The following is a 21,740-nucleotide window of genomic DNA, read 5'->3' on the forward strand; positions in this document are numbered from 1 at the left end:
ATTGCTGACAGACTAAATGCGTAAGTTATACAGGTTTCATATAACTGTCAGTTGTTACATGTTTATTTCACTGTCCTCATGTATTTATGCTCCTCTTTGGTATAATTTTTTTTACATAAAGCATGCTGAATTGTGTCTGTATGAGATGTTCTGCACAGATTTACTGGGCCTGCTCAGTTGATCAATAACCCAATAATCAACACGCATCATCAAGCTTTGACTATATTATCGTGAGTGTGTGACCCACATATGAACTCTTCACTGTTACAGCTCAGCAGCAGCAGTCTGAGCAGCCAGAAGCCAACCTGGCAGCAGCTGAAAGGAAAGTAAAGAACATATTTCAGAGGAGCCTTTTGAAGAAATGTGTTTGTACAGAAGTGTGTTGAGCTGTGAATATGTTGCACTGCAGCTACCAGAAAAAGGCGGAGGCCTCTGCCACAGGTGGGGTCCTCCACCCGAAGATCTCACTCCAGCAGAGGAACTTGCTCTAAACAGCAGTCGAGGGAAGCTGTTCCCAAAGTGTGTGGGATCAGTGTGTAGAAGGTACTGATCACTCTCCCTCAGTTAGAATGACGGTGTATCTGTCAGAGGTGGGAGACACCATCTGCCTGCTGGATCCTCAGACCTCAGAGGACGCCCCTAACCCATGTGTGAGCGGTTCTGTTCCATTTAATTCTGTTTCCATGGAGACACTCTGCATCTCATGCATCCCTGTGATCTCCTGCTTCAGCAGCTGCGTGTTTCTCTGTTTGCAGCTTGATGGCCCAAACAGGAAGGAGGGTTACCCTGCACGTAAGCACCCAGATAAGGTCAGCTGCACATCTCGGGCGTTTAATGATGAAACTGTGTCTGTAGACCCAGAAAAGCCACAGGTCGGCTGCTTATTACTAAACCTGTGGAACGGTTTGGATGCGTCTGCAGTCTGTTCTGCACCAACAGGCCTAATTATCACCAAAACTCTTTACTGCAGGTGGCAACAGGAACACAAACTCCAGCAGCAAAGGGTGAAGTAACTCTTCACATCACTGCCTTCATGCTTTGTTGCTCACAGACACATTTCCTCTGTCACAGGATGTCTGAACTCTGTAGAAACAGAAACTTCTGTTGGGTACAGAGAGCATCAAACTAGATGTGGAACACATGAAGCTGGAGAGGGATGGAAGTATGAACTCTGATAAAGGAGAAGGTCATGGTGTGAACTCTGTTTAATTCTGTTTTCTCTCCACAGCTTGAAAAACACGAAAAATTAAAATTCAACACAACTTTAACTTATTTAGACGGCTTCTGTCCAGTTGCTCTCTCTGAGCTAACAACAGCAATAGTCTCTTCTAAACCATCAACTTGTATGTTAGACCCAATCCCAACCAGACTGTTCAAGGAGGTTTTCCCCTTAATCAACACTTCCATATTGGATTTGATCAATCGGTCTTTGTTGACAGGATATGTACCTCAGACTTTTAAGGTTGCTGTAATTAAACCTTTACTTGAGTTAGCTAATTATCGACCTATATCCAAAGTTGTAAAACTGCAGAATAAATTATTTCAGTCAAATAGTTTTCATTCTTAAAATCTTTACAAAATACCTCAAATGAAAATCAGAAGAACAAAAAAAATTGAATATTTGATAAACAAACAAGGACTTCGACTTCTTTTTTCATACAATTTATTTTCATAATGATTTAATATTTTCATAACAAGTGTGAACAAATATAAAAGACAGACGATTAGTGTTGAGACAAAAACATTTAAATTTATTTACAGTGACAGTAGGCGGTGCTCTGAGCTCTGAAATCAAACTTTGGCTACACCCTCATGCAGACTAGGAAATAATGTCAACCAATCAGGAGTCACATTTTATGTGATTTGTAAACACCGTAAGAAATATAGCTGATATCAGTTACCATGGCAACCAGTTGGATTTCAGTTTTTGTGGGACTCTGATTCATCAAAGAACTTCCTAGGATCACAAAAAAAGGAGTGGGCGTGGTCTGACTGTCAGCTGGCTGAAATCAATTAAAATAATAAATACAAATAAACAGCAACAAAGATAAAATAAACTGTAGTGTTTGGTCCCCAGTAGAAACACTGTTGCCATGGTTACAGAGTGGGGGTGGGGTTAAGGAGCCATCAAAATTATTTTTTAAACAATAAATAAAAAGTTGAGTAAACAAAAAAACTGTTAAACGAAATAAAAAGAACACATTAGCATGTTTACCCTTTTAGTGTTCATTTACCTTTTTTAACGTTTGTTTACAGCTCGATTTGGATTTGGAGGTGTCAGTTTTCGATAAATCTTCACCGTTCAAACATCTCCTGGAAACCCAGAATCATGGGCTTAGTCATGTGACTGGCGAGCCGTGCGCGATCACATGCACACCTGTAGAGCAGTGTTTCTCAATCCTGGTCCTCCAGGCACCCCGCCCTCCATGTTTTCCTGCTCCAGCACACCAGATTCAGATGAATGGGTCGGGTCTGTAAGCCCTGCAGAAAGCTGAGGACCCATTCATCTGAATCAGGTGTGCTGGAGCAGCGAAACATGGAAAACATGCAGGGCGGGGTGCCTGGAGGACCAGGATTGAGAAACACTGCTCTAGAGGAACCTCAGAGGAAGCTGATTGAACAAAAAAAAAACAGTTCCTGTCTGAATGACTCAGGCCACACCCACTCCAAAGATGAAAAAACAGGAAGTGCTGCAGCTGAGGGGCTCCTCACTTCTTCTTGATGGTGGCGAGGTCTCGCTGCAGCTCCGAGAACTTGGGTCGGTCCTCGGCGTTGTACTGCCAACAGCGCTGCATCACTTTGTACACATCGTCAGGGCAACGCTGAGGACAGGCCATCCTGTAACCTGAAACCACAACATCAGTTTCCTTGGTTGCTGCAGCTAATCAAGTCACAACGATTCTGCCACCGTGTGCGTTAACCTTTCTCCACTTGCTCCCGGGCCTGCTGATTGGTCATGCCCGGATAAGGACACACCCCCAGACTGAAAGTCTCCCACAGCAGGATGCCATAACTCCACACGTCGCTCTCTGAGCTGTAACGACCTGCAGCAGCCAATCAAAGAGTCAGAGAGAGGTCACGGACAGCTGTGGAACAGCTGTGACAGGTCGGGGACAGGTGTTACCGTAATTGAGGGCCTCGGGTGCAGTCCATTTGATGGGAATTTGCTTGAGTCCAGACGAAGAATAAACGCCGTCATCTTCCTGGCGACTCATTCCAAAGTCGCTGATCTTCAACACGCTGTGTTCTCCCACCAGACAGTTCCTCGCCGCCAGATCCCTGAGACACAGGTTCAGAAAGACAAACTCACATGGTGTCAGTCACCTGCCATAGGGTAGGGCTCACTTGTGGGAACCTGCATTACCTATGGATACAGTTTTTACTCTCCAGGTACGCCATGCCTGCAGCAGCATCCACCGCAAAGCGAACCAGCTGCTTCGTCTTCAGCTCTTCCTTCTTCTTCCTCAGAAAAGACAAGAAGTCTCCGCCTGGCAGATGAAGCAAACAGTCACAAATGCTCCTGTTAGAATGCTGACCAACAAGAACCAATCAACACAGGAAGTGATTGAAGCTCCACCTACCAGGAACCAGCTCCATTACAATGTAGATGGGCTGTCTTTGCGTACAAACGCCTATCAGCTTCACGATGTTGGGATGGTCATATTGCTTCAGGATCCTGCACCCAATGACAGAAAGGCAGCCTGAAACTTTTGAACCTCGTCATGGAGGCACGCTCAGGACAGGAAACTGGACTGAAGAGAAGTTTCTGTGCAATTCGTTGGTGTCCTTGGTTAGGAAATTGTTTTTTTAAAATTGGCTTTGTATGTATGATTTGGACTAATTTTGAATTGAATTAATTTTGAATTGAACTCTACTTGGCTTGAATTGGACTATCATTGAAGTGCCTTGGTGTGATTTTGCACTATATAAATAAACTGAATTGTCTGGTGTGTTGGCACCAGTTTCCTCCACAGTCCAAACAGATCCAGGTTAGTTTATCTTTTTAAGTTTTAAATGATTCTATCTGACCTGCAGTAGACTGGCTACCTCTCCAGGTGTGCCCACCTGTCACCCACTGAGGCAGAGTAAACAGTATGAAGCTGATTCAGAAGACTTCTAGTGTCTTTGTGGAAAGACTTTTTGAAAAACATCTTTACTGTATTTTTGATATTTCTATTTATTTCAAATGAAAATGTAAAAGCGTTTTTTTGTGTTCACCTGGCCTCAGCAAGGAAGCGGATCTTCAGCTCTGGAGGTAAATCCTCTTTACACGTTTTGACGGCAACAGACATTTTGTCACGCTGGAGCGTTCCTTTGAACACCTCGCCAAAGTTACCCTGGCAACAGGCAGACAGAGGGGCATGATGGGACATTGAGGCAGAAAAACAAAGAGGTCAGCTGACTGGTAACAGAGGCAAACAGAAAGTGTGGTCACCTTTCCCAGCAACTCGCCCAGTACTACATCCTCATGGTTCAGGATCCACTTCTTGTCCTGCACAGAGAGCCAGGTTCAGCTTTCAGCAGTACAAAGATTGTCTGCACATCTGTAAGATGTTCTCTTCTCTTTGACACGATACTGAAGAAACTCCTCAAAATTAGTTTAAATGCTGCACAAAGACCTGTAAATCTAACTTCATGAAAATACTGAAACAGTGCATTTACTGCATTGTAGAGTTAAAGCTGATGAAGGAACTCATCCAGAGAAGAATGTTCGCTGATCAGAAGAAACTGCTGATACAACGACTCTAAAGATCCTGAACACGCGCCAAACGAGCTACGACTTTAAAGATCCTGAACACGCGCCAAACGAGCTACAACCGTAAAGATCCTGAACACGCGCCAAACGAGCTACGACTGTAAAGATCCTGAACACGCACCAAACGAGCTACGACTTTAAAGATCCTGAACACGCGCCAAACGAGCTACGACCGTAAAGATCCTGAACACGCACCAAACGAGCTACGACTTTAAAGATCCTGAACACGCGCCAAACGAGCTACAACCGTAAAGATCCTGAACACGCGCCAAACGAGCTACGACTGTAAAGATCCTGAACACGCACCAAACGAGCTACGACCATAAAGATCCTGAACACGCGCCAAACGAGCTACGACTTTAAAGATCCTGAACACGCGCCAAACGAGCTACGACCGTAAAGATCCTGAACACGCGCCAAACGAGCTACGACTTTAAAGATCCTGAACACGCGCCAAACGAGCTACGACCGTAAAGATCCTGAACACGCGCCAAACGAGCTACGACTTTAAAGATCCTGAACACGCGCCAAACTAGCTACGACTTTAAAGATCCTGAACACGCGCCAAACGAGCTACGACTTTAAAGATCCTGAACACGCGCCAAACGAGCTACGACCGTAAAGATCCTGAACACGCGCCAAACTAGCTACGACTTTAAAGATCCTGAACACGCGCCAAACGAGCTACGACTTTAAAGATCCTGAACACGCACCAAACGAGCTACGACTTTAAAGATCCTGAACACGCGCCAAACGAGCTACGACTTTAAAGATCCTGAACACGCGCCAAACGAGCTACGACTCTAAAGATCCTGAACACGCTCCAAACGAGCTACGACTTTAAAGATCCTGAACACGCTCCAAACGAGCTACGACTCTAAAGATCCTGAACACGCGCCAAACGAGCTACAACCGTAAAGATCCTGAACACGCGCCAAACGAGCTACGACTCTAAAGATCCTGAACACGCGCCAAACGAGCTACGACTCTAAAGATCCTGAACACGCTCTAAACGAGCTACGACTCTAAAGATCCTGAACACGCGCCAAACGAGCTACGACCGTAAAGATCCTGAACACGCACCAAACGAGCTACGACTTTAAAGATCCTGAACACGCGCCAAACGAGCTACGACTCTAAAGATCCTGAACACGCTCCAAACGAGCTACGACTCTAAAGATCCTGAACACGCGCCAAACGAGCTACAACCGTAAAGATCCTGAACACGCACCAAACGAGCTACGACTTTAAAGATCCTGAACACGCGCCAAACGAGCTACAACCGTAAAGATCCTGAACACGCACCAAACGAGCTACAACCGTAAAGATCCTGAACACGCTCCAAACGAGCTACGACTCTAAAGATCCTGAACACGCTCCAAACGAGCTACGACTCTAAAGATCCTGAACACGCTCCAAACGAGCTACGACTCTAAAGATCCTGAACACGCGCCAAACGAGCTACAACCGTAAAGATCCTGAACACGCTCCAAACGAGCTACGACTCTAAAGATCCTGAACACGCACCAAACGAGCTACGACTTTAAAGATCCTGAACACGCGCCAAACGAGCTACGACCGTAAAGATCCTGAACACGCGCCAAACGAGCTACAACCGTAAAGATCCTGAACACGCGCCAAACGAGCTACGACTTTAAAGATCCTGAACACGCGCCAAACGAGCTACGACCGTAAAGATCCTGAACACGCGCCGAACGAGCTACAACCGTAAAGATCCTGAACACGCACCAAACGAGCTACAACCGTAAAGATCCTGAACACGCGCCAAACGAGCTACAACCGTAAAGATCCTGAACACGCACCAAACGAGCTACGACTTTAAAGATCCTGAACACGCGCCAAACGAGCTACGACCGTAAAGATCCTGAACACGCGCCGAACGAGCTACAACCGTAAAGATCCTGAACACGCGCCAAACGAGCTACAACCGTAAAGATCCTGAACACGCACCAAACGAGCTACGACTTTAAAGATCCTGAACACGCGCCAAACGAGCTACGACCGTAAAGATCCTGAACACGCGCCGAACGAGCTACAACCGTAAAGATCCTGAACACGCACCAAACGAGCTACGACCGTAAAGATCCTGAACACGCGCCAAACGAGCTACGACTTTAAAGATCCTGAACACGCGCCAAACGAGCTACGACCGTAAAGATCCTGAACACGCGCCAAACGAGCTACGACTATAAAGATCCTGAACACGCGCCAAACGAGCTACGACCGTAAAGATCCTGAACACGCACCAAACGAGCTACGACTTTAAAGATCCTGAACACGTGCCAAACGAGCTACGACTGTAAAGATCCTGAACACGCTCCAAACGAGCTACGACTTTAAAGATCCTGAACACGCTCCAAACGAGCTACGACTTTAAAGATCCTGAACACGCTCCAAACGAGCTACGACTTTAAAGATCCTGAACACGCTCCAAACGAGCTACGACTTTAAAGATCCTGAACACGCGCCAAACGAGCTACGACTTTAAAGATCCTGAACACGCACCAAACGAGCTACAACCGTAAAGATCCTGAACACGCACCAAACGAGCTACAACCGTAAAGATCCTGAACACGCACCAAACGAGCTACAACCGTAAAGATCCTGAACACGCGCCAAACGAGCTACAACCGTAAAGATCCTGAACACGCACCAAACGAGCTACGACCGTAAAGATCCTGAACACGCGCCAAACGAGCTACAACCGTAAAGATCCTGAACACGCTCCAAACGAGCTACAACCGTAAAGATCCTGAACACGCACCAAACGAGCTACGACTTTAAAGATCCTGAACACGCGCCAAACGAGCTACAACCGTAAAGATCCTGAACACGCACCAAACGAGCTACGACTTTAAAGATCCTGAACACGCGCCAAACGAGCTACGACTTTAAAGATCCTGAACACGCGCCAAACGAGCTACAACCGTAAAGATCCTGAACACGCGCCAAACGAGCTACAACCGTAAAGATCCTGAACACGCACCAAACGAGCTACGACCGTAAAGATCCTGAACACGCGCCAAACGAGCTACAACCGTAAAGATCCTGAACACGCTCCAAACGAGCTACAACCGTAAAGATCCTGAACACGCACCAAACGAGCTACGACTTTAAAGATCCTGAACACGCGCCAAACGAGCTACAACCGTAAAGATCCTGAACACGCACCAAACGAGCTACGACTTTAAAGATCCTGAACACGCGCCAAACGAGCTACGACTATAAAGATCCTGAACACGCGCCAAACGAGCTACAACCGTAAAGATCCTGAACACGCACCAAACGAGCTACGACTTTAAAGATCCTGAACACGCGCCAAACGAGCTACGACTTTAAAGATCCTGAACACGCGCCAAACGAGCTACGACTTTAAAAGATCCTGAACACGCGCCAAACGAGCTACGACTGTTCAACATGTGCATGGGTTTGGCTGCACAGGTGGTTACCTTGACAACAGGGTTGAGCAGCACAACACCAGACTTCTTGGTTATGACTTGTTTGGTGGAAAAGTGATGTTCAATCAGCTGAGGGATGGTGGTGAATCCCGTCCCTTCAAAGCGATACTGACTCTACCAAAGAGAGACAGAGGTCGGGTTAGGCAGGGGGGACCCTGCACACACCTGTGCATGTGCCTTCAGTTCATCATCTTAATCATGTGATTAGAATAAAAAATAATCAGTCCCTCAGTGTCTGTTGAGTTCTAGCAGAACTCTTAGGTTCAGACCAGTTCTTGGCAGCACAAGAACTTGGACACCTTAAACATTCAGACCCTGTTTGAATGCATATGTTTTAGGAAGCTTGGTGTGAACATACAGGGTCTTAAACCAACCACACAGGTAAAACGAAGGTGCCGCTGAATAAAAGACAACACAGAAATCAGGACAGCTTCCCGTAGAACTAAAACAGATGCAGGGTGGGGTTAGTTAGTTGGTGAGAGAAGACACTTGAAAACTGTGCCCACAAACGTATGGTGGACTGGTTGGGTCATAGTGGACTGGTTGGGTCATAGTGGACTGGTTGGGTCATAGTGGACTGGTTGGGTCATAGTGGACAGGTTGGGTCATAGTGGACTGGTTGGGTCATAGTGGACTGGTTGGGTCACAGTGGACAGGTTGGGTCACAGTGGACAGGTTGGGTCATAGTGGACTGGTTGGGTCATAGTGGACAGGTTGGGTCATAGTGGACTGGTTGGGTCATAGTGGACTGGTTGGGTCATAGTGGACAGGTTGGGTCATAGTGGACAGGTTGGGTCATAGTGGACAGGTTGGGTCATAGTGGACAGGTTGGGTCATAGTGGACAGGTTGGGTCATAGTGGACTGGTTGGGTCATAGTGGACAGGTTGGGTCATAGTGGACTGGTTGGGTCATAGTGGACTGGTTGGGTCATAGTGGACAGGTTGGGTCATAGTGGACAGGTTGGGTCATAGTGGACTGGTTGGGTCATAGTGGACTGGTTGGGTCATAGTGGACAGGTTGGGTCATAGTGGACAGGTTGGGTCATAGTGGACTGGTTGGGTCATAGTGGACTGGTTGGGTCATAGTGGACAGGTTGGGTCATAGTGGACTGGTGTGTTTATGAGTTGGGTGTGGATACTTACGTCAGCGTACTGGATGATGAAGTGGCGTCTCTGATCGTCAGAAAATACAGAAAGGACGTACTCGCCAGGTTTACCATGACTCTCCCTGACCAGGAAGTCTCCCTGTTGCCGTAGTAATTCCTGAGCCTCAGTGCGAGGGATGGCTCCGTGATACCACTCCTGCTCTGCTAAGGGGCGCTCCGATGTAGGAATCACATCAAAGAACTGCTGCTGGGAGAAACAGAATAAGAACTGAAGTTAGCAACAGTTGAATTAAAAGTCTCCGAGTGGATCCGATGACGATACACCTCTGAGCCAGCGAGACAGGTTAGAAAAAGAGGCAAATTATCCTGTCTCCTGTGTCCTTACAAACTTTAAATCGGCATCACAGAACTTGTTGCTCCACCCTGTTGTCCTAAGCTGATTCCCGCCGCCAGCTTCACGTGTGAAGACACAGCAAATGTTTGGCTAATCCCCCTCCTTTTGGCATGAACGATTTACAAAAAGGAATAATGGCAGCTTAACAAGGACATGTGTGAAAGAGGCAGAAGATTTGACATTTTAGAGCCTTCGACAACTGCCTGAAAGGGAAACCACCAGCATCAGAGAAGTTGACAGCTACCAGAGAGTCAGAGGAAGTGACCGGTACCAGAGGCTGTGGCCAATACCAGAGGCTGTGGCCAATACCAGAGGCTGTGGCCAGTACCACAGGAGGTGACCAGTACCAGAGGCTGTGACCAGTACCACAGGAGGTGACCGGTACCAGAGGCTGTGACCAGTACCACAGGAGGTGACCGGTACCAGAGGCTGTGACTGGTACCAGAGGCTGTGGCCAATACCAGAGGCTGTGACTGGTACCAGAGGCTGTGGCCAATACCAGAGGCTGTGACTGGTACCAGAGGCTGTGGCCAGTACCACAGGAGGTGACCGGTACCAGAGGCGGTGGCCAATACCAGAGGCTGTGACTGGTACCAGAGGAGGTGACCGGTACCAGAAGAGGTGACCGGTACCAGAGGCTGTGGCCAATACCAGAGGCTGTGACTGGTACCAGAGGCTGTGGCCAATACCAGAGGCTGTGACTGGTACCAGAGGCTGTGGCCAATACCAGAGGCTGTGACTGGTACCAGAGGCTGTGGCCAATACCAGAGGCTGTGACTGGTACCAGAGGCTGTGGCCAATACCAGAGGCTGTGACTGGTACCAGAGGCTGTGGCCAATACCAGAGGCTGTGACTGGTACCAGAGGCTGTGGCCAATACCAGAGGCTGTGGCCAATACCAGAGGCTGTGACTGGTACCAGAGGCTGTGGCCAGTACCACAGGAGGTGACCGGTACCAGAGGCTGTGGCCAGTACCAGAGGCTGTGACTGGTACCAGAGGCTGTGGCCAATACCAGAGGCTGTGACTGGTACCAGAGGAGGTGACCGGTACCAGAGGAGGTGACCGGTACCAGAAGAGGTGACCAGTACCAGAGGAAGTGACCGGTACCAGAGGCTGTGGCCAGTACCACAGGAGGTGACCGGTACCAGAGGCTGAACATGACGGACTTGGGGTCATATGCTCTATGAACAGCTGATGATCAGGTGCTGAAGATAAGCCACATTCAGTATTCTGTGGAATGAGTGAAAAACAAGGCCGAATATATATATATATATATATATATATATTAAATGTATATATTTAACTTTATAGCCAGGCCGAATAGACTACTAGCGGCGCGTTTTTTAATGCAAACAACGTGCAGTGAGGCGATAAACTTAAACAAAGGTGTTGGCAGTGGACATATTTTAAAGTGTCGGAGAGCAAGAAAAGAATTGCTGTTAGCAACGAGTGTTTAACCAAAGTATCAAGAGAAGATTCCTCTGCAAAGACCTTTAGCACTACAGCTTTAATTAATCATTTGAAAGCCAAACACCCCGAGCAGCATGCTCAGTATGAGGGAGAGACGGCTGCAGCAGCAAAGAGGAAAGCTCTCCGTGTCCCAGCAGCCCCACTCTGTCCGTGTAGGAGGTTACCACAAGCACACCCTGACTGGGATTTACCCGATTTACCTTCTGTTTACATTATTAGCCTACTGTGACTAAGTAGACTAGTGCCAAAAGGACAATAATTCATTTGTTGTGGGTTTATCCACTTTTATGCACTTCAGTTTTTTGGGAATGGACTTCTAATGCAGGTTTTGTTTGAAGGCCTACAGAGTTATACTCAGTTATACAAGGCTAATATAAATGTGAAACTACAGGAATATTTAAATGTTAGAATATTAAATAAACATTTACTTTCCTTGAAAATCATCTCTAAAAATGTATTTTATTTATGCAATTTTTTTTTTTTTAAATAACGACAAACTTAACCACATTTGGTATTCGGCCAAGCGTTTGATTTTTATTCAGCTTTGGCCACAATTTTTCAGTTGGGTGCATCCCTAGTTCTGATGGAGGTTTCTTCCTGTTAAAATGGAATTTTTTCTTTCTACAGTTGCCTCGTGCAGCTCAGGATCAAAGAGAAGTCTCGGTGCAATCGGTTGGTTGCCTTCGCTAGGCTTGGGTCCAACAGAGAACAGAACCCTTTTGAGTCAGACTAACATGTTTACATGGATCCTAACATCCAGCTTCAGTTGGACTGGTACAGGAATGTCATGTAAGTGTCTGATGGTCAACTTCGTCCCTCATTTTCTCTTCATACATTTTGTCTTGGCCAATCACTACAGCAAACGTCTGCTTCTACTTCTGGATTATGTCGGACGAGCAGTGATGTTGCAGTGAAGGTTGTGTGAAGATTACACTGAAAACAAAGTTCATACACATGATGCAGAATACGGACAAGAATAAGCCGATGGAGCCCACGTCTGTTCTGAAGCAGCTTCTGACCAAACGTAAGGTTTCTCTAGTCAGAACGATGCATGGAAATCTGCTCATTCTGGTGAGATCAGAGTTTAATGATGAGGTCTGGTGACGGTCCCACGACCTCGATCTTACCGAGGTGGATGAGGTCAGCATGGCTTTAGGATGTCGGATCATCCCACTCAGAGACAGGCGCAGAGTGTCGAAGCGAGAGCTCCTCTCCTTCACTTTGTCCTGAAAGCACACAAACACACAGGTCCCCTCCCGCAAACTCAAAAGATGATAGAACCTGATAATTGATCAATAAATGAATATTCACAGTGGAGCCAACGGAGCGGGCGTCATCCTCATACTGAAGGGCGGGGGGAGCCGGCGGCGGGGGTGGCGACGCAACTGCAGCGGCCATCTTGGCATCCAGTAGGGCTTTCTGAGAAAGGAGGCGGGCTTCAGAACCACGCAGCGATTGGACGGCGTGACGGAGCTCGAGGAGGGAGAGTTTCTGACTGAGCAACAAGACGCAGCTGAGAAGGGCGAGAGACATACACGGACAGTCAGGACAAGAAAAGAGAGACTCATTTCTGGCTCCGCCCCCGAGCACTCACTCGCTCTTCCTCTCAGCACTCAGCTGACTCGTCTGAATTTTGGCATCGAGGTCGTCTGCTAACGCCTCCTTTGTCTGCAGATTCTGCTGAGTCAGGGCCAGCTCCTCCGTCGCTGACGACAACCTGCAAACCGTTAAAGAATAAAACCAACCAATCAGCAGAACCAAACGGGAGCGCTGCTTCAGGAGACTTCAGGAGTAAACTGCTTCCTGCTACTTTTACTGTGGGGGCTGCAGAAAGCAGTCTGCTGACTTTTATTTTGAAGGGGCTCACATTGCGTGCAGGCTGTCGGCCGTCAGTGTGTTCCACAGGATCTCATTGGCCGGGATGCTGTCCGTTTCTTCCAACAGGGACCCATCGAACTCTACGCTGGCCTCCGGACTTTCCGGAGACCTTGAAGAAGGACAGAAACCATTATCATGGGCAACAAGGACATGGAGAGATTGTTATCACGGCAACTGGGAATAGAGATAGAGACTGACCTGTAGGCATCAATGAAGTGCTGGTACTCAGCAAGCGGATCGATCTGCTGAACAGCCGCAGAGATCTCCTGATGAACCTTCACAATCTCCTCCGTCAGCAGACTGCTGATCTCACAGTACTCCTCCAGAATACTTTTACTGTGAAAATACACAAAAGCATCCCACAGTACTCCTCCAGAATACTTTTACTGTGAAAATACACAAAAGCATCCCACAGTACTCCTCCAGAATACTTTTACTGTGAAAATACACAAAAGCATCTCACGGTACTCCTCCAGAATACTTTTACTGTGAAAATACACAAAAGCATCCCACAGTACTCCTCCAGAATACTTTTACTGTGAAAATACACAAAAGCATCTCACAGTACTCCTCCAGAATACTTTTACTGTGAAAATACACAAAAGCATCTCACGGTACTCCTCCAGAATACTTTTACTGTGAAAATACACAAAAGCATCTCACAGTACTCCTCCAGAATACTTTTACTGTGAAAATACACAAAAGCATCCCACAGTACTCCTCCAGAATACTTTTACTGTGAAAATACACAAAAGCATCCCACAGTACTCCTCCAGAATACTTTTACTGTGAAAATACACAAAAGCATCCCACAGTACTCCTCCAGAATACTTTTACTGTGAAAATACACAAAAGCATCTCACGGTACTCCTCCAGAATACTACAAGGGTTCAGATATTCAGAGGGCGGTCATTTGACTCACAGGGCGAGCGTCATGTCCTCCTGCATCCTCTGCAGCGCGTCAAGCAACGCAGGCGCCGCATGGCATCGGTGTTCGTCCTGCTGCGTTCGAGCGCCACAGACTGCCAACACATACTGGTTATGAAGGTTGTGAAGCTTAGCTGTTGCTTTGTCATAACGGTCCCGGGCACGCTCCGCTTCCCGGCCTGTGATTGGACAAAACAAACGGAGGGGGAGGGGTCAGCGAAGATGAAGCCACAGGTCAGTAACAAACTGTGAAACACTAACCTTTGGCCAGAGCATCTCGGTACTTTTCTTTGGCATTGTTTGCGTCACGGCTCAGCTGACGATACGACACCTTCAGCTTCTCCAGGTCACTCCTGGTTACCTAGCAACAACAAGGAGTTGTACCAACACCTGCAGCAGTGATAGTAAACAGGTCATGTGACAGGCATGAAACCAGAGGAGAGTTTTCCCAGCATACCTTGTGGTTGTGGCTCTCCAGTTGCTGATGAAGAGTCTGGTAGCTCTTTTTCACCTGCTGCTTGTCTCTGATTAGCGTGGCAAGGCGGTGCAGAGGACCCGAATTAAGGTCATCGGCGTGGCTCCTCATTATTCGACCCAATGCCTCCGTCTGGCGAATCACCTGCGACCACGACTGAACAGACATACACACTCAGACTGGGTCACCTGCTGGGCCCCACCCAACCAACAGGTGAGCAGCTCACCTTGCTGACAGTACTGACGTAGTCTGCAGCTTCCTGTTTCTCCGTTTGCTGAGTCATGCTGAGCAGCAGGGCAGCGTACTCCTTATCGCTTTTCACCCGCAGCGTCATGAAGCGCTTCACCGTCTCCAGCAGCTAGAGGGCGACACACAGCTATAAACTGACAGGAAGTTCTGCTTCACCGTCTCCAGCAGCCAGAGGGCGACACACAGCTATAAACTGACAGGAAGTTCTGCTTCGCCGCCTCCAGCAGCTAGAGGGCGACACACAGCTATAAACTGACAGGAAGTTCTGCTTCACCGTCTCCAGCAGCTAGAGGGCGACACACAGCTATAAACTGACAGGAAGTTCTGCTTCACCGTCTCCAGCAGCTAGAGGGCGACACACAGCTATAAACTGACAGGAAGTTCTGCTTCGCCGTCTCCAGCAGCTAGAGGGCGACACGCAGCTATAAACTGACAGGAAGTTCTGCTTCACCGTCTCCAGCAGCTAGAGGGCGACACACAGCTATAAACTGACAGGAAGTTCTGCTTCACCGTCTCCAGCAGCTAGAGGGCGACACACAGCTATAAACTGACAGGAAGTTCTGCTTCACCGTCTCCAGCAGCTAGAGGGCGACACACAGCTATAAACTGACAGGAAGTTCTGCTTCGCCGCCTCCAGCAGCTAGAGGGCGACACACAGCTATAAACTGACAGGAAGTTCTGCTTCACCGTCTCCAGCAGCTAGAGGGCGACACGCAGCTATAAACTGACAGGAAGTTCTGCTTCGCCGCCTCCAGCAGCTAGAGGGCGACACACAGCTATAAACTGACAGGAAGTTCTGCTTCGCCGCCTCCAGCAGCTAGAGGGCGACACGCAGCTATAAACTGACAGGAAGTTCTGCTTCACCGTCTCCAGCAGCTAGAGGGCGACACGCAGCTATAAACTGACAGGAAGTTCTGCTTCACCGTCTCCAGCAGCTAGACGGCGACACGCAGCTATAAACTGACAGGAAGTTCTGCTTCACCGTCTCCAGCAGCTAGAGGGCGACACACAGCTATAAACTGACAGGAAGTTCTGCTTCGCCGCCTCCAGCAGCTAGAGGGCGACACACAGCTATAAACTGACAGGAAGTTCTGCTTCGCCGCCTCCAGCAGCTAGAGGGCGACACACAGCTATAAACTGACAGGAAGTTCTGCTTCACCGTCTCCAGCAGCTAGAGGGCGACACACAGCTATAAACTGACAGGAAGTTCTGCTTCGCCGCCTCCGGCAGCCAGAGGGCGACACACAGCTATAAACTGACAGGAAGTTCTGCTTCGCCGCCTCCAGCAGCTAGAGGGCGACACACAGCTATAAACTGACAGGAAGTTCTGCTTCGCCGCCTCCAGCAGCTAGAGGGCGACACACAGCTATAAACTGACAGGAAGTTCTGCTTCGCCGCCTCCAGCAGCTAGAGGGCGACACACAGCTATAAACTGACAGGAAGTTCTGCTTCACCGTCTCCAGCAGCTAGAGGGCGACACACAGCTATAAACTGACAGGAAGTTCTGCTTCACCGTCTCCAGCAGCTAGAGGGCGACACACAGCTATAAACTGACAGGAAGTTCTGCTTCGCCGCCTCCAGCAGCTAGAGGGCGACACTCAGCTATAAACTGACAGGAAGTTCTGCTTCACCGTCTCCAGCAGCTAGAGGGCGACACACAGCTATAAACTGACAGGAAGTTCTGCTTCACCGTCTCCAGCAGCTAGAGGGCGACACTCAGCTATAAACTGACAGGAAGTTCTGCTTCACCGTCTCCAGCAGCTAGAGGGCGACACGCAGCTATAAACTGACAGGAAGTTCTGCTTCACCGTCTCCAGCAGCTAGAGGGCGACACGCAGCTATAAACTGACAGGAAGTTCTGCTTCACCGTCTCCAGCAGCTAGAGGGCGACACACAGCTATAAACTGACAGGAAGTTCTGCTTCGCCACCTCCAGCAGCCAGAGGGCGACACACAGCTATAAACTGACAGGAAGTTCTGCTTCGCCACCTCCAGCAGCCAGAGGGCGACACACAGCTATAAACTGACAGGAAGTTCTGCTTCGCCGCCTCCAGCAGCTAGAGGGCGACACACAGCTATAAACTGACAGGAAGTTCTGCTTCGCCGCCTCCAGCAGCTAGAGGGCGACACACAGCTATAAACTGACAGGAAGTTCTGCTTCGCCGCCTCCAGCAGCTAGAGGGCGACACTCAGCTATAAACTGACAGGAAGTTCTGCTTCGCCGCCTCCAGCAGCTAGAGGGCGACACACAGCTATAAACTGACAGGAAGTTCTGCTTCACCGCCTCCAGCAGCTAGAGGGCGACACTCAGCTATAAACTGACAGGAAGTTCTGCTTCACCGCCTCCAGCAGCCAGAGGGCGACACACAGCTATAAACTGACAGGAAGTTCTGCTTCACCGTCTCCAGCAGCTAGAGGGCGACACTCAGCTATAAACTGACAGGAAGTTCTGCTTCGCCGCCTCCAGCAGCTAGAGGGCGACACACAGCTATAAACTGACAGGAAGTTCTGCTTCACCGTCTCCAGCAGCTAGAGGGCGACACACAGCTATAAACTGACAGGAAGTTCTGCTTCGCCGCCTCCGGCCTCTAACGATGCAGGTCTGTGGTGGAATATCAAACCAGTTCTTCTTGGTTTTGAAGCTAAACTCGCCCAGAACCAGCACCTGGTTTTAAAGGGGTGTCATGGGACTCAGCACATATCAGCCGACTGTGGTCCCTATCGTGGTTACCAACAGTGGGAGGAGCTTCTGTGACCTACCTTTAACTCCCAGTCCTGCAGCTTCAGCAGCCCCTCGTGGGAGTTCCTCAGATCCCGACCAAACCCCATTCCGGATCTCAGTCTGTGTCTCTAACAGCAGGGGTGTGCTGGGGATGATTGCATGATCCTCTGTGAACAGAGAGGTGGAGTTAAAACGGCGTCTGGAGACGGCTGTCTGACCTTGCAGCTGATTTCTGGAACATTCAGTTGGTTTTGTTGGACCTAACAGGACTGCATCATCTAACAAGACCGGAACATCTAAGTGGACCGTGACCATCTAACTCGATCACGTCACTCAGCTTTGGTTCATAAGCTCGGTTCTAAAGTTGCACTAAATCCTGATCAGATTTGTCACCAAATGATTAGTCATGTGATCAGAAGTTTTAGTTCACTCTGCAGGTCTTAATGCATAATTCAGATTTACTGCTCAAATCCTATTTTTTGTTTGGCTGTTCACATCTTTAAATGCGGTCCGTCTACGGATTCCTGTGTGAACAGCTCACGCTCCTGAAGTGACCCGCAGCAGTTGATCATTGATGACATCACGCCCACAGACCTGCCACATTGGTGTTTACTGAAGGAACCATGGCAACAGCAGCGATGCTGCTGGACTGTACGGCTAAATGCTAAAAATAATGTGTGGCGGCAGCCGGCAAATCTGTGAGCGAGTGACATCCCGAAGGAGGAAGAACCTGCAGGTGTTACTGACGGCTACACGGAGCAATAACCGCAACAGCCGCACAGCGAAGGACCAGGATGTGGCGTCGGAGCCCGGAGAGGTGGGACCAGGATGTGGCGTCGGAGCCCGGAGAGGTGGGACCAGGATGTGGCGTCCGAGCCCGGAGAGGTGGGACCAGGATGTGGCGTCGGAGCCCGGAGAGGTGGGACCAGGATGTGGCGTCCGAGCCCGGAGAGGTGGGACCAGGATGTGGCGTCGGAGCCCGGAGAGGTGGGACCAGGATGTGGCGTCGGAGCCAGGAGAGGTGGGACCAGGATGTGGCGTCGGAGCCCGGAGAGGTGGGACCAGGATGTGGCGTCGGAGCCCGGAGAGGTGGGACCAGGATGTGGCGTCGGAGCCCGGAGAGGTGGGACCAGGATGTGGCGTCGGAGCCCGGAGAGGTGGGACCAGGATGTGGCGTCGGAGCCCGGAGAGGTGGGACCAGGATGTGGCGTCGGAGCCCAGAGAGGTGGGACCAGGATGTGGCGTCGGAGCCCGGAGAGGTGGGACCAGGATGTGGCGTCGGAGCCCGGAGAGGTGGGACCAGGATGTGGCGTCCGAGCCCGGAGAGGTGGGACCAGGATGTGGCGTCGGAGCCCAGAGAGGCGGGACCAGGATGTGGCGTCCGAGCCCGGAGAGGTGGGACCAGGATGTGGCGTCGGAGCCCGGAGAGGTGGGACCAGGATGTGGCGTCGGAGCCCGGAGAGGTGGGACCAGGATGTGGCGTCCGAGCCAGGAGAGGTGGGACCAGGATGTGGCGTCGGAGCCCGGAGAGGTGGGACCAGGATGTGGCGTCGGAGCCAGGAGAGGTGGGACCAGGATGTGGCGTCGGAGCCCGGAGAGGTGGGACCAGGATGTGGCGTCGGAGCCCGGAGAGGTGGGACCAGGATGTGGCGGAGAGGTGGGACCAGGATGTGGCGTCGGAGCCCGGAGAGGTGGGACCAGGACTATGGTCTGCGGCGCTGGTTACACGGAGCAAGAATTCTTCCAGAACTTTAGAATGTGGAGGAAAACCTTTCATCACATGTCAGCGCCTCTCCCGAGACTTTCTAGAGGAGACGTGATGTTCGGGGGGGGGGGGGGGGGGGGCACCGGGGGCGGGTTACCGTACCTTGGACAACCTGTTTGGCATTGCAAAGTTCTCTGTTTGCGTTATTATCTGTGGCACACTTTATTTTCTCTTTTCAAAAAACTTTATTTGTCATCAATTTACAAAACAGTGCAGCGCGGGTCAGAATGACGTCAAAGTCGCATTAAATGCACCTGGCTGTTCAGATTGTGGTCCATTAAAAAAATATATATATAAATAAATAAATAAATAATCAGTTACATATCTGATTCAATACCACATTTAAAATTAGCCCGATTCTGATTAGATTCAGATTCAATGCAACTTGTGCAGTTCACACTGTCAAAAGCAAATCAGATCAGGGTCACATATAAGCCAAAAATCGGATTCAGGTCACTTGCACCTGCAGTGTGAACGTAGCCGGAGATGCATTTAGGTGTTTCCCAACCTGCTGAGGTCAGCTGAGACATCATCCCCGACCGGTCTTTCTGGAAGCTGATCTGAAGCTTTAAATTTCATGCTTCAGTTTCCAAACCCCGGGAGTCCCATCAATAATTAATCTGATCGAACCACCAACTCCACTCATTTCTGTCTGAAACTTCCTCAGATAATCTTTGATTCTGACATTTAACCCAGACACGAAGCACTAAGTAACCCACACAGCTCTCCCTCCTTCTGATGAAGCTCCTGTTGTTCTGAAATTACAGAAACCTTTCGGGAAAGACTCAAACTCTCCTGACGCATTCATAAACTTTCCAGCCATAATACAAAACTTTTCAAACGCAATCCGGTCGTTTTTCCATGAACCATGAAAACTCATAAAATGTATTTTGTGGCTGTTTTCAGGCCGCTCGGTGTCGCTGAACCTTTAAATTCCTTTCGCAGGTGTGACACTGAAGCTAAGCTAACGTTAGCCGCAGTCCTCGTTGAAATCAAGGGAAAGTGGAGCTAGCATGCTCACAGGATGAGTGCGGCTATGAAGTTTGTAATGGAGCTCCAGGAAAACAAGGAGGCGACTGAAATCTGTTGAAACCGGCTTTAAAACGAGACAACCACACAAAGTGTCACAAAGGACTGTCTGTGTTCCGTTCCCGACCCGGTTCTCCGGTAAATAAAGACAGGATAAAGTCAGCGAGAGGAGGAGGAGTGGGACGGTCGGGAGGGGGCTCGCTGTTTTTTTTTTACTTCTTGGACAGTTTTAACCGCTTTTACGTACCTGGAAGCGGGTAAATGCGGCGGGAGACTCGCTGTCCGGTCACCGCGGTCCTCTGAGCTGCTCCGCCAGACTCATTTCTTCCTCTTCACCGTGTTTTTCTCCTCCGTTCCCGGCTTCTCTTCCTGCCGTCAGGCTGTTGGGGCTAACAGCTTACAGCTAACAGGGAGGGGCTTCCGCGGGAAACGGAAAATAGGGATGGGAGGGGGTCTGTCCCAGCTTCATTAGGGTGGAAGAAGTCACGTGACAGTCAGTGCGAACTGTGTGAAACGCGACCTTCATCACCTCTCTGTGAACTCTGAGACCTGGACCCCGACCAGAACCACAGAACCGGACCACAGACCTGTTCAGATTCCCGGGATCACGAACCAGGCCGGAGACCAGAACCATGATCACTTCAGAATGTTGTTTCCTTTCAGATCAAGAAGAGACTTTTTCACATGGTTTTAAACAGTTTCCTTTTCATCCAGTTTCTCCTGGAGCTGAGGTTCTCCTTTTCATTCAGTTTCTCACAGAGCTGAGGTTCTCCTTTTCATTCAGTTTCTCATGGAGCTGAGGTTCTCCTTTTCATTCAGTTTCTCATGGAGCTGAGGTTCTCCTTTTCATTCAGTTTCTCATGAAGCTGAGGTTCTCCTTTTCATTCAGTTTCTCATGAAGCTGAGGTTCTCCTTTTCATTCAGTTTCTCATGAAGCTGAGGTTCTCCTTTTCATTCAGTTTCTCACAGAGCTGAGGTTCTCCTTTTCATTCAGTTTCTCCTGGAGCTGAGGTTCTCCTTTTCATTCAGTTTCTCATGAAGCTGAGGTTCTCCTTTTCATCCAGTTTCTCCTGGAGCTGAGGTTCTCCTTTTCATTCAGTTTCTCACAGAGCTGAGGTTCTCCTTTTCATTCAGTTTCTCCTGGAGCTGAGGTTCTTCTTTTCATCCAGTTTCTCCTGGAGCTGAGGTTCTCCTTTTCATCCAGTTTCTCCTGGAGCTGAGGTTCTCCTTTTCATTCAGTTTCTCACAGAGCTGAGGTTCTCCTTTTCATTCAGTTTCTCCTGGAGCTGAGGTTCTCCTTTTCATCCAGTTTCTCCTGGAGCTGAGGTTCTCCTTTTCATTCAGTTTCTCCTGGAGCTGAGGTTCTCCTTTTCATCCAGTTTCTCCTGGAGCTGAGGTTCTCCTTTTCATTCAGTTTCTCACAGAGCTGAGGTTCTCCTTTTCATTCAGTTTCTCCTGGAGCTGAGGTTCTCCTTTTCATCCAGTTTCTCC

The 21,740-nt window shown here is 49.2% G+C and overlaps 1 protein-coding gene across 6 annotated transcripts; it reads right to left on the minus strand.

Annotated features, from left to right (window-relative positions):
• Positions 1-1,728: 1,728 nt before the first annotated feature.
• fer (fer (fps/fes related) tyrosine kinase) lies at positions 1,729-20,671 on the minus strand. 6 transcript variants are annotated; one of them, XM_072371458.1, is made up of 20 exons: positions 20,497-20,670; positions 17,494-17,622; positions 14,730-14,843; positions 14,468-14,641; positions 14,272-14,371; positions 14,006-14,189; positions 13,282-13,419; positions 13,073-13,192; positions 12,800-12,922; positions 12,517-12,718; positions 12,333-12,431; positions 9,379-9,588; positions 8,227-8,349; positions 4,436-4,492; positions 4,219-4,337; positions 3,582-3,676; positions 3,365-3,488; positions 3,125-3,279; positions 2,922-3,044; positions 1,729-2,845 (listed from the first exon to the last, which is right to left on the minus strand). In XM_072371458.1, exons 2-20 carry the CDS (start codon positions 17,560-17,562, stop codon positions 2,709-2,711), a joined length of 2,466 nt encoding a protein of 821 aa, XP_072227559.1. In that variant the 5' UTR covers positions 17,563-17,622; positions 20,497-20,670; the 3' UTR covers positions 1,729-2,708. The 6 variants fall into 6 exon arrangements, 5 of the variants coding, with proteins under 5 accessions (XP_072227559.1, XP_072227558.1, XP_072227557.1 ...); XM_072371457.1 differs by having other exon boundaries at positions 9,379-9,582; positions 14,712-14,843; XM_072371456.1 differs by having other exon boundaries at positions 9,379-9,585; positions 14,712-14,843.
• Between the last annotated feature and the right edge of the window lie 1,069 nt (positions 20,672-21,740).

The sequence above is a fragment of the Leuresthes tenuis genome, unplaced genomic scaffold (genome assembly GCF_036924035.1).
Source record: "Leuresthes tenuis unplaced genomic scaffold, fLeuTen1.0.hap1 SCAF_19, whole genome shotgun sequence".
Taxonomy (NCBI): Eukaryota; Metazoa; Chordata; class Actinopteri; order Atheriniformes; family Atherinopsidae; genus Leuresthes; species Leuresthes tenuis.